At 37.2% G+C, this 12921-nt stretch overlaps 2 protein-coding genes across 2 annotated transcripts; both read right to left on the bottom strand.

The window, feature by feature from the left end:
• Nucleotides 1-8524: 8524 nt before the first annotated feature.
• LOC111365569 (putative disease resistance protein RGA3) lies at nt 8525-9343 on the bottom strand. Its single transcript, XM_022986126.1, has one exon. The coding sequence runs from the start codon at nt 9341-9343 to the stop codon at nt 8525-8527; it is 819 nt and encodes a 272-aa protein (XP_022841894.1).
• Nucleotides 9344-9418: 75 nt separating this feature from the next.
• LOC111365570 (putative disease resistance protein RGA3) lies at nt 9419-11201 on the bottom strand. Its single transcript, XM_022986127.1, has 3 exons — nt 10762-11201; nt 9555-10662; nt 9419-9439 (listed from the first exon to the last, which is right to left on the bottom strand). Exons 1-3 carry the CDS (start codon nt 11199-11201, stop codon nt 9419-9421), a joined length of 1569 nt encoding a protein of 522 aa, XP_022841895.1.
• Between the last annotated feature and the right edge of the window lie 1720 nt (nt 11202-12921).

Here is a 12921-nt window from a genome sequence, read left to right on the forward strand (position 1 = left end):
TAAGTACTTCCTCTTCTAAACAGTCCACCTTGTTGACTTCTCGGCCAATGCTTTGCTCTAACTCGAATACTGCCAACTTATCCTTCAGCGCTTTGAGGGCTATCTCTTCTTTCGCCTTGTCATTGCATTCCTTATTGAAAGCCATCAGTCTGACTTTGAAGGCCTGAATGTCGGCCATTTGCTTTCGTAACTCAGAATCCATTCAAGATTCCTTGATTATTCTTTTGCCAATCACTGGCTCTTCCAGGGCCACTATATTTGGCCTCATCTGTTTGAACATCTCAGTGAGTGCGTCCACTGAGAACGGTTCTTCGCTTTGCGCGACAACCTGAGTCCCTTCCCTGTCTTGAACTACCCTGACAGGTCCATAGTTTCCTTCGTACATGAACTTTTTCACCGAGTTTGCTTCTGCGACAAAAGGCCTATGATCGGTCTGTACCACCTCTGCTTCGCCTTTGTCATTCCAAAAGATCAGGCATTGATGGAGCGATGAGGGTATACAGCGACTTCCGTGTATCCAATCTCTTCCTAATAGCACATTGTAACTAGTAGGACCATCTATTACAAAGAAGACAGTGGTCCTAGTAGTCGTCCCTATAGTTATGTCTAATGGCATAACTCCCTTAGTTGACGTTGCTCCTCCATTGAAGCTAGTGAGGATGACTTCTGTAGGAATCATGTCACCCCCTGTCTTTGCAAACCTCCTCATCATTCTAGATGGAATGGTGTTTATAGCTGCTCCATTGTCAACAAGCACTTTTGTCACTGGGACGCCGTTAACTAGAGCTTTAACGTATAATGGCCTCAAGTGTTTAGTCAATTTCATGGCTGGCCGTTTAAAAATAACTTTTTCGACAGCCTCTATTTCTACTTCCTGCTTGTTTTCTGTCGAATTATCCCCCTGTGATAAGTCGACGTGCAGTATATCACGCTGATCTTCTGTCTCCTGAATTTCCTTCCTACTTTTTTCTAATGCTTCCTCATCAGTTACCCAACCTATGGGAGGGGGTATTATTCTTGGAGGTGACCCATACTTTTCAGAGCGAGGCACTCTCTTCTTCCTTTTGGGTGTCCCGTACAGTACGTAGAAATCGAAAGGGCGCCCAGATGGTTCCCCCAACAAGTCTACTTCGCGAACTCCCTCTTGATGTAGTTGCTTTAACAGAGTATTGCGCGATACTCCTCTTTTTCTTCTCTCTGCTTCTAGTCGATTTCTTCTTCAATGTCTGTCATCCCGTTGTCCTCTTCATCGTTGTAGGCCTCTCTAGAAGTCTGGCCTTCTTCACATACCAGCACGCAGGCTCCTTCTTCGTTGTCCTCCCTCTCTTCTTCTTTTTCTTTATTCTTGAATTCATTGGCTAGTAGGTAATTATTGGCCACGACAGGAGGCAACGTACTGAATTGGATAGCAAGGGGCTGATCTGGATCTTCCTCATCCCTTCTGTCTCGCTCAAACCTTGATATCTCAGAAGAAGTTTCTGACAGTTCCTTCATTGATTCATCTGTACCGGTCTCTTCACTATTTTTGAGAACATTTTGATTGGCTACCTTGAATAGTTTAGACGCTTTAGGATGTGGCATTCCCTGTTGCTGCCTCATCATCCATCCGTAGTTTCGTTTGAAACGCCTTTGTTGGGTCCTAGTCATCTCATCGAAGGGTATTGCCCTTCCTGCATTGTACTGGAATGAATGCCATACATTTGGCCTGCGAGGTTGCGGCCTGAATGTTCTTCCAGTATCTGCTGGCCTGAACTGCCTTTTAAAAGGCGGTCCTCTATAGAATGATGTACCTCGCCCTCTACCAGGCTGAGTGTTTGGGAAGAAGGTAGGGCGATGAGGATGCTGCCATATCCCTAGTTTCTCCGTATTTCCATTCACTTCTCTTTTACACCTTGCACACAGGACGTCTTCGTCCTTTTTTGGTTCTTTCCCCTTGATTCATTCGAAGACGCTGGGATGTGGTCTAGAATCCTCTTCTCCATCATCTACAACCAACTTGAATTTTGGTAACTTGTTTTTGAATCCAGATGTTACCATGTTTACTCCAAGTGACTGTGGGAAAGGATTCTCGTCTACTGCCATCTTTTTCTTATCATCAAACGTAATTCTTCCTGATTCAATGGCATCCTGCAATACATGGCGAAAAATCAAGCAATTGTTAGTCAAATGTGACCATGCATTATGCCACTTACAATATTTTTTACCCTTAATTTGTTCAGGGTTTGGCAATTTGTGCTTATCGCTCAACTTTATCTGCTTATCCCTATATAATTTATCGAATATAAGGTCAGCCTTGGTCACGTCGAACGAGAACGTTCTAGCCTTTATGTTTCCATCTTTTATGGGCTCTTCTTTACACGATGGTCTAGGCTTGGCCATTATGGGACAAGTATATGTATCCCCTTTGACCAATTCGGCCAAACACATTTCAGCCTGATCGTATAATTCGTCGTCGATGGTATGAACGTCAAAATTTGGGTCTTTGTAATAAGTCCCTTTACTAGAATTTTTCATTTGTTCTTCCTCTCTTATCAATCGCTCATACCTAATCACATTCGCACTCAAATGGAAAAGGTCAGGAAATTCCTTGTCCTGAAATTTCTTTTTTAAATCAAAGCTTAAGCAACCCTGAACGATTTTGACAAACTCTTTTTCGGGGAAAGGTACAAAACAATTGCTTCTTGCTATCTTGAACCTTTGGAGAAAACTTTCTGCCCATTCGTTTGGCATTTGACATAGATTCGCCAAATCAGCCAAAGTGACTTCAGACTCAGTTTTATAAAACTGAGCGTGAAACAACTGTTCCAATTATTGCCATGTTTGAACGGAGTTCGCAGGCAAGTTGATGAACCGGGAGAAAGCTACTCCTGTTAACGAACTAGGGAAAAGCCTCATATTATGGTAATCGGTTACATCACCACTTTGCAATGTGAATCGCCCTATGTGTTCTAGAGTAGATACCTCTCCTAAACCAGTAAACAGTGAGAATTCTGGCACTTTGTACCCTCTAGGCCATGGGTATGCTTGGTCTACCAAATCAGGATATAGTTTTGTGTACGTCGGCCTAATGACGGGACGTACCCCAAAAGCCATCTGATCCTGTACGATTTCCATAATCTGGTTCCTCAACATGACGTTGGGATCATATGAAATTCCTACAGGCTGATTAACCGGTTGATTTGCATGAGGCCTGATGTTTGGTCCTTGATTGGCAACAAAATTACCATAATTAGGACCATTACCATTAGCCTGAACATCTGTTCCCTCATTAACACGTGGGGTGTGCTGTCCATTGTTTAGGACATTATCTCTTATGTTTGGATTACCCCCCAAGTTAGGCATACTACTACCATTGTTCTGATTTGGCACTGTAGTACCCCCTTGGTTTGAAGTAGAAGGACCAGAAAGCGGTTCTACCCCTTGATTCGGATTTAGGACCGAGGGATTATGTCCCACAATTGTCCTAATTTGAAAGTGGTTTGTAAGAGATATAGCCGGTTGACATATTTGGCCTACTAGCTTATTCATTGTTTCGTTCAACGTTTTTAGTTGTTTGGCCATGTTGTCATAGTGTACATTCACATTTTGTGTAAATCTTTCCATATTATGAATACTTCGAAGATTTACCTGTTCAATGACGTCTTGCATGAGTTCTCCAAGTAATGCACGCATGGTTCGAGGACTCAACTCCGTCATTGGTTCGTAACGACTGTTACTGCTCTGGTTCTGTCCATCTGTTCATGGAGAGGCATGCTGCTCCTCATATCGCTCGATCACAGACTTGATTCCTCCCTGACTTGCTGCTTCCTTATCGGATCTTTGAGGCATATTGTTTCACTTTTTGTACTTTCAACACCAAACACCACCGTCCCACCGGGCGTGCCAAATTGTTTTCGCGCAGGTTAGTCGCTAACAATTAAAAAGGATCAGACGATTGTGTAAGGGACAAACCTCTTGAGACAAAGTCCCAAAAAGGGGTGTTCTTTTATTGGCGATGACTTTACAATTGGAAATGAAAAACAAAGTGCCTCCAAGGGGCGCAAGCACACGAGTTACTTGAAAGAAAAGTGTTTAAGTCTAAGCTAAGGAAATGAAAATTACATGTTCTCTGTTCAAAAGTTTTGGATTCGGTCCTTTACTTCTATGTCCTTTCTCTCTTTTATACTTCATGGACGATCTCTTTGTGATCAACCGCCCTAAAAATTGCTTGATCGTCCTATAACTGCCCACTTTCTTCGTAATGGCCAACTTGTCATGAAAACTGCCTTTTTTAACTGCTGCCATTACTCTTCATCGTTCAACCGCTTTCGATTGAATTCCTTGAATCGTGGAACGTGATGGGGCTGCTTTGATAACTGCACCACAACGCTTTATGATTGTTAAAACCTTGGGCGACCTGAAGGCTTGAGCAAGAATAGGGTAACAGCTCTGGGCGACTGCATGGCACTCCATTCGCTCAGATTCTAGGCGACTTGCAAACTTGGGCGATGGCGTTACTGCATTTTTGGGCCTCCTTATTTGGGCCTTCATCTTGAATTGTCTGATTGGGCTTCGTTCTTTGGGCTATCTGATTTGATGATTCTCCAATTGGGCTTCATTCCTTAGACCGTTCGATTTGAGCTGAATTTTTATGTGCCAACACATCCATTTCCCCTAAAATAAACTATCACTTGTTAAGGTTCCCATTTTTGTGTATAAATATCGATACATCGATTGAACTAGTGATTCATTAACTTGACCGAATCAATGTCTAGTTCAGCAGTTTGTATAACCATGAATAATAGTGTTACAAGATTTTAATTGATTGGGAATCAATTAATATCAGTAAGTCCATTTCTGAACTGGTCAAGGCCTACCTGACCCAGCAAAGAGAAAAGGCCTAGCCTTTAAGTTGAATCCCAATCAGTTAAAACATGGGCAATTTACAAAAATGCCCTTAAAATTAAGGGTCTTTTGAAAAATTATATGGAAAAAAATTTTGAAGTAAAAAATACGACATAATATAAAAAAGTGAACAATGTCACTTTTTTACAAAATTATGTCACTTTTTTTATTAATGTCACTTTTAAAAGTTAAGTGTTACTTTTTTATTAAAAAAAAAAAAGACATAAAATATCACTTTTATTTGTCACTAAAAAAAGTTATAGAAATCAAGAAGGTGACAAAGACTTAAAAAAAAGTGACAAAAAATTTTAAAAAATTGCACAAATTAAAAAAAAAAAAAAGTTACATAGATTAAAAAAGTGACAAATACTCAAAAAGTACCAAAACAAAGTGACAATTTTTTTTTTTTTTGAAAAAAAAAAAGCGACGAATCATAACCCACAATTTTCAATATAGCCAAATTATCCAATAAGTTCACAACGGATGAATGAATTAAAATTTTTGAACCGACAACTTAAGCAATATAATCATAATCCAAAAATTAAAATAAAACCAAGTTTTCAATAAGCTCATAACTAATGAAAATTGATGATTAAACTAAGATGTAAATGTCAAAAAATTGTATAAACACTCGTTGCTGTAAAAGTGACACACTATTCAAAAAAGTGAAGTAAATTCAAAAAGTAACAAAACTTCAAAAAGGATATATAATCAATTTGGTCCTACATTCTTGTCCATATTATTCATCTCAATTCCACCAGAAATCCGAAATCTAACAAATAATCAATCAGGTAATTAAACATTTGTTTTACTGCATTATAATACATTGATATTTTCAAAGCTGTTGAGTACTAACTAGAAATGCAAAACATGTAATGGATTATATATCCCTAATCGTTAACTTACGATTATCTGTTTCATGTGCATCTTGCAATAAAGATAATTAATTAATTTGTACTCTGTCAATAATTTGTATGCATGTTCCTCCTCTAGAAGATGTGTTGATGGTTGATGATCTAAAACCTAATCTGGTTACTGTAGGAAAAATTAGTGATGATGGTTTGATAGTAGCGTTTACAAAAACAAACTACCATCCTTTGATTGCTACCACTGACAGACAATCTCACACCTCTATCACCACAAATTCACTGCACATCGTCGACGTACCACCCAACACTCACCTGCCACCAAAAACTCTAAATACATTCTAGCTTGTCGACGATCTCTTTTCTCTAGCAAGCTGTTGAATCACATGAACTAAAGAAAGAAATTTAATTGTGACTCACGACACATTACTGGTATATCACCGACCACTTGCCGGCGATGTCTTTCCTCTAGCAAGCAGCTAAATCACATGAATGCATTCACACAAAATCATACAAAATCACGCAAGATAGAAGCAATAATTAACTTTTGCATGTGAAAAAAAATCACTATGTTCAAATGATGGAAGAAGTTGCTGATTGTGATTTGGGGTTTTTTGGGTTGATATTTAAAATATCCACGAATAGAAAAGGAGAAGATGAAAAAATGACGAAGAAGGGACACCGAGATGAAAGTAGTGAAAACGGACGAAGAAGAAACGACTGAAGCGGATGGAGATGGAGATGAAATCAGTGGAAAATAGACTATAGAAATAGAGTGTTTTGTGAGATAGGGTAAGGTTGTAGAATAACACTATTTGGGCTTCAGGTTGGGCCTCAAATTGAGGTTTTGGGGAGAGCGTATTAATTACGATTGTAGTATGTTTTAATTTGTTTTAAGGTATAAATCTAATTTGTCCATTTTTCAGAGTACCCAGACTAATTTCCTCTTAAAATATTGTATTATTCACGGTTATCAAAACTAGACATTGATCCGGCTAAGTTAATGGATCACTGCTTCAATCGAAGTATCGATCTTTATAAACAAATATTATTGAAATATAAATTAAAATTGTTGGAAATGAAATAAAAGTTCTAAATGAAGCACAAAAATAATTAATTTTTTCATATTATGAATTAAGCATTGATGTTTTAAAAATATTGCATATGGCGTTCGAATAAAAATAGATATTATATTTATTTAATTTTGATTAATACTTGAAATGTGTTCATATATAATATAGTTGGCATCAACTTATAACTTCAAAGTTACTTATTCTACCTACCCAAAATCTTTAGGTCCCGTTTCAGAGCGTTTATGAAACGTCAAAAAGCTACTTCTAAATGTATGAGTAATTTTTGAAAGTACTATCTGACTAAGATAGTTTCTTATGAAACTTTTCTACCTGAAATAGAACCCTTTCAAACGAACTCTTTAAGACAATGAAAATTTGTTTCTTTAGAGTTTGAGTTGATAGAAATGAGAATATAGTCAAGTCAAAATGAAATTTATTACAAATGTGAAGTGCTATTCAAAATAAAAGGTCAAGTGTCATTTTGTTTAACGGAGTTGGATGGCACATTGCCAGTTTATTTTTATCCTGTGCAATTTTTATGTACTGTTCAATTTATATATCAAAACCAAATTTCCAACCCACACGATCAACACATAGAAGTCATCTAACACATGAATTCCATATTTCAAACCAACCATTGAAATATGTAATGTACTAAAACTTAAAACTTTATGACTAAAACATCAACACACAGTTCCATATTTATTGAAATACAAACTACAATTTTCAACACAAAGATCCAGCACAAGTGTCTCCACTAATTTGCCCATTTTCATATCCATCAGCTTTGATCACTTTAACTTAGGGAGTTTTGAGGACGTTAATGAAGAAACCGATTGAATTGCGCTCCCCTTTCTTCACTACGTCTGCAATTCAACATTGACATATACAAAATGATACCTAGCTATGGAAAAAAATGAGATTTCTAGACAGATTTGTACATGTAATAAAAAATAAATGCACATTTGTAGACAGACTTGGTCAAATAAGAATGATTCACTTTGCATCTAGACAAAGGCAAAATAATAAAAGATTTCAAGGAGACAATTTTTCTCAACTTTTTGGCAACACCACCCAAATGTACAAAACGGAACCTAATTATAGATATTTTTTAAATAATGGGGCTCAAACAGAACCCATTATTTCTTATTAAATTTCTCTCTCCTATTTTTAACCACACAATTTTCAATAAAATAATATTACACGTAAATCAAAAACTTTTCTTTTCTTTTCAACCACTCATTTTTCAAAAAAATACTATTCAAAACATTATAATCTCCAAATAATGGGGTTCAAACGGGGGCTAAGTTTCCATCTTCTGAGGTGGAATAGACTTAAACAAAAGGTTGAACCCCCACCACCCTGCCCTTAAAGCATTGTGAGGATTAGAAATGAAAAAGGCAGAATTTAGGTCGAAGAACTTTTGACCAATTTTGTTAGTTAAGGGTTTATAAGACCTTTTTAACCATTTTAGAGGCCTTTAAACTTAAAACAAGAACTTCTTTCAACTTAAAACATTGTTAATTAGACTTCAGGTGCCCCAAACTTTATTATCAATGTGAAAAACTATTGCAGAAAAAGGGCATGCCGTGATTTTGACCCAGAACCGTATCCAAAAAAAATTATAATAAATTAATAATAATAATTCTGATGGGCATTAAACGCTTTCATGGTATAGTTGTTCATGGAAGCCATACCTTTTTATATCTTCCAAACTGGATCTACCTTAATGTGGGGAATGTGAGATATCTTGTCCCATTCGTCTCCAATCCTGTCTCCGTAAAGTAAAGCTAGATTGAAGGATCTCTCAATAGTCAAGTACTCCAGAGACGATAGGAGGCAATGTGGCAATGCCTTTAACTTGTCGCAATGATCAATTTCTAACTCTCTGAGACATGGCATTATTAAGAGATGGTCTTTTTCATCTCCAGTTATATCCTCCCACTTTTCCCAGTTTTCACAATAGGAAAAATGCAATTTCCTCAACTTCGGGAAAGCAGGTCCCGCATTCGGTAGTTCCTGGATAGTCTCGATTATCCCCAAGAATTCATTGCCCATGTCTTTCATGCTATCCATGAATGATATCACAAGCTCCTCAAGCATCGGCAGTTTTCCCAAAGGTGGCAAAGATGAGCAGTTCTCAAATGATTCAATTTCAAGCACCCTTAAATAGTTAAGGGACGTGGTGATCCATACTGGCAATTGGGTGCCTTTGTATGCAAACATTTGTAAATAATGTAGGTTTGGAGGTGGTTGAAGAGCCTCCATTATGTCCACCCTCAACTCTCCATGAAAAATGAATTCCAAGTTTTGAATGTGTACCTTATTTTTCAATTCTGCTTTCTCAGCGTCAACCAAGTCTTCTGACTCGCTCAAGTCTCCTAGAAAAAGTTTTAGAGATCCTCGAAGTTGGTTTAGATTTTTCAAATATCTCAACTTACTTGATCCTCTTCCTACTTTGAAATTGTTCAACGTCCAGAGACCGGTTAATCTCTCCAGCCCTTGAGGAATTGTCTTCATCCCCCTAATTGAAAAGAGAAGGTGTCGTAGATTTATTAGTTTATAGATCCCTTGAGGAAGTTCAGAGAGATCGCCTCATGCTCGGAGATCCAAAGTCTGCAATTATACAAATCACACAAGGTTTCTGGGAGCTTTCTTATAGGATTGAAGCTCAAGTCAAGATACCTCAAATGAATTAATTTTCCTATCTCTTGTGGAAGTTCTTGCAAACACAATCACTCGCAATAAGTACCCGAACACATTTTAAACGACTAAAGAGATTTAGAAGTAGGCCTTCTTGAGAAACATTTCTAGCACAAAAGGTGCGAACTTTTCCGATATCACAATTTGTAATATCTACTCCACCACACAAGATTAAGCAGCACTCATCTTTTGAGAGATAAGTAACGAAGTCATGCATTATATCATGCATTTTGCAAGAGATTTTACTTTCATCATATTTATCCTTCTCCAACTCTTGAAAGAAAGATCGCATTTCTAGGTTCTTAAACAACTCTAACCCCATCCTTTGCATGTGATCTACATTTCCACTCGAACCAAGATACCCATGTGCCATCCAAATCCTGATAAGCTCATCCAAACGTATCAAAGTATCTTTGGGATATATGACACAACTTGAGAAGCAACGCTTAAGTACCGGAGACAAATCATTGTAACTCAAATACAAATGGGAGAAAAGCTGAACTGTCGCTTCCTCCAACTGCCACAAAGGACTCTCTAGAACATTTAGCCACTCTCCTACAGTATCTTTCAAGCATAGCAGGCTTCCCATAGTTTTTGCAGCAAGTGGCAACCCCTTGCACTTCAGTGCAATCTTTTTACCAATATCTTCTAGTTTCTCACGCTCCTCCTCACTTCTTCTAACAAAAGCTATCTTACTCAATAATGACCAGCAGTCCTCTTCGGATAGTTGGCCCAATGGTATACATGTGTCCGTGCCTATCACTCTTACAACTTGATCGCTCCTTGTTGTCACCAAAATTCTACTTCCGGGGGCACCTTGGAGAGAGTTTTTAAGGGTTTCCCACCTCTCGCGGTCCTCAGTCCACACATCATCTAGGACGATAAGAAATCTTTTCTTTGAAACTGAGTTTTTCACACTTCGTAATAACATTTCCAATTTCGAGGCATTGGAGGAACCCTCCCCAACGGCTTCAAGAACTGATTTTGCAATCTTAGTCTCCTCAAAAGGATCTGAAACACAAATCCATGTTCTTAATTCAAAATGTTCCTCGACTTCAGGATCATTAAAGGCTAATTGAGCAAGAGTTGTTTTGCCAACCCCTCCCGTCCCTACTATCGAAACAATTTGGACTCCACTGCCCCACTCAGACAACAAATTTTGTATAAGGTTTTCTTTATCAATCACGCGACCATGTACACATGCAAAATCAACCAAAGAAGTCGATTCAATTCACTTAAATTCACTTGGAAGAAAACCAAACTCATCTTTCCCCTGAACAATAAAATCTAGTTTCCCGATCAAACCCCTTATCTTCAGATTAAATTCACGACGTTCAACAAAATGTTTGAAGCACAAATAAATAGGTTGAATGAACGAAATTGCCTTCCCCCAAGGATTAGAAACTTCATCAGATCCTTCAATTTGAAGTTGAAGATTCGCGGTTTGCCATTCATCCAATAAGTCATCCATTTCATGGGATACATCTTGGAGTTCTTTTAGCCAATTTTTGACCTTTGAATCAGTCACTCCAATTCTCTCTGCATCCTTCAGCACCTCCTGGATCTTCTTCAACTTCCCAGTAAGATTTTCAACTTCATTTTTAGATTCGAGGAGCAGACTTACCTCCTTCTCGATCAGAGGACCCAATCGCTCCACCAGTGCGAAAACAGCCATCACCGAATTTGATTGAACTAGCACAAAGCAAAAAACTTGTTAGAAAAACTCAGGGTCCGTTTGATTGTAACAATGAAATTGAATTGAATTGAAAATGAATTTCGAGAATTAAATTGATGGAAATTGATTTCATGAGAATTGTAAATTGTTGTGTTTGATTAATACAATTTTTCACGTAAAAAATGTTGAAATGAAAGTATTTTTTGGTATTCGTTTGATTTTATTTTACATGAAAATTGTCAATTAAAGGGATATAATTTACTGGTATTGGGGATGAAATTTTTTCCATTGCCAAAAAATAGAAAAAAAAATCAAGAAAATCATCTATTTTTTAATGTTCGTTTGACTTTGTTTTACATGAGGAAAATATTTTTTTACAATAATTCTTAGAATTTGTTTTCGTTACCAAAAAAAAATCGAAAAAAAATAAATAAAATGCTATAGTAACATGAAATTCCAATTCTCACCAAAATGGTGAGATTTGGTTTTCCTTAAAAATCAAGAAAAGATCAATTCCCAAGACAAACTAGAAAAGGTAATTCCATGAAAATAAAACTCTATCAAATATCATAAAGTTGGAAAATCTATTCCATTTTTCATGGAAAAAAATCACATATCAAACACTACCTTAGAGGAAACTGACGCACTGACTTCCTTTAAAAGCTCATCGACAAAACAACTCTTTCAGAAGTTAGTTTCAAACAGGTGACTGATAGGTTCCAGCAGGCTGCTGGAATGCTGTGATGGATCTACAGATGATGACTCTACTGCTGGAGGGCTTTTTCTCAGCTGCAACTATAGGTCTAATGGCTGTGATAGCTACTGCAGATCTGCTCAACCAGCCAGGAAGATTATATGTTGTTCAATACGACAGAGATTTAATGGATTGTAATGCTGTGAATACAGTGGCTGATTGATTTAATGGAAAGTGCAATTGTAAATTGGCTGGAATATTGTGCCTTTGTTTGAGTCATATTCTTTTGAAAAAATATATTTTTCAACAGTAATTTGACATTATTTTAACACACATTCTTCAATTAAATAATAGTACATGTAAATTTAAATTTTTTTCTTATGTTTTAATTACACATTTCTCATCAATATATTATTCAAAAATTCGTTCTTTTTCAAGAAATGTGATTGGACGCATTATATTTAGCCTCTGTTTGAGATTCGATTAATATGAGATACAAGTCATTTTCTGCTTTAGTGGGGCCATATATAATGAAGATGTCTGTCGGAAAGAGAAATGCACTATTGAATTGTTGACTCGTGTGTGTGTATTCATTTTCATTTTCTACTTTAGTGGGGCCATATATAATGAAGATGTCTGTCGGAAAAAGAAATGCACTATTGAATTGTGGATTGAATTATTTGTACACAAAGATTTACACAATCTTTTACACACACAATATGTGGCAGCTCCCCACCAGCCGCCCCTTCAATAGGGAGCCGCCACATATTGTGTGTGTAAAAGATTGTGTAAATCATTAGGTGAATGTAGCATGATCCTTGAATTGTTGACTCGTGTGTGTGTATGTATATATATATGTCGTGTTAAAAATTTTACTTTCCCAAACACCCTTGAATGAAATGATGACAATAAAATGACGAGGGTACAATTGACCAAATGATTTTCAAGGGCCTCTAACACCACCAGCCACCCCTCCAATAGGGGGCCGCCATGTGTTGTATGTGTAAAAAATTATGTAAATCATTA

The sequence above is a fragment of the Olea europaea genome, chromosome 17 (genome assembly GCF_002742605.1).
Source record: "Olea europaea var. sylvestris chromosome 17, O_europaea_v1, whole genome shotgun sequence".
NCBI classification, from domain to species: Eukaryota; Viridiplantae; Streptophyta; class Magnoliopsida; order Lamiales; family Oleaceae; genus Olea; species Olea europaea.

What these genes read in the sequence shown, in the direction of transcription:
- LOC111365570 (XM_022986127.1), bottom strand. Translation starts at nt 11,201, where the DNA reads ATGGCTGTTTTCGCACTGGTGGAGCGATTGGGTCCTCTGATCGAGAAG. An exon ending in TTTCTTCCAAGTGAATTTAA is followed by an intron (nt 10,663 to 10,761) that starts GTGAATTGAATC and finishes TGAGTGGGGCAG; the next exon opens with TGGAGTCCAAATTGTTTCGA. An exon ending in TACTTATTGCGAGTGATTGT is followed by an intron (nt 9,440 to 9,554) that starts GTTTGCAAGAAC and finishes GTATAATTGCAG; the next exon opens with ACTTTGGATCTCCGAGCATG.
- LOC111365569 (XM_022986126.1), bottom strand. Translation starts at nt 9,343, where the DNA reads ATGAAGACAATTCCTCAAGGGCTGGAGAGATTAACCGGTCTCTGGACG.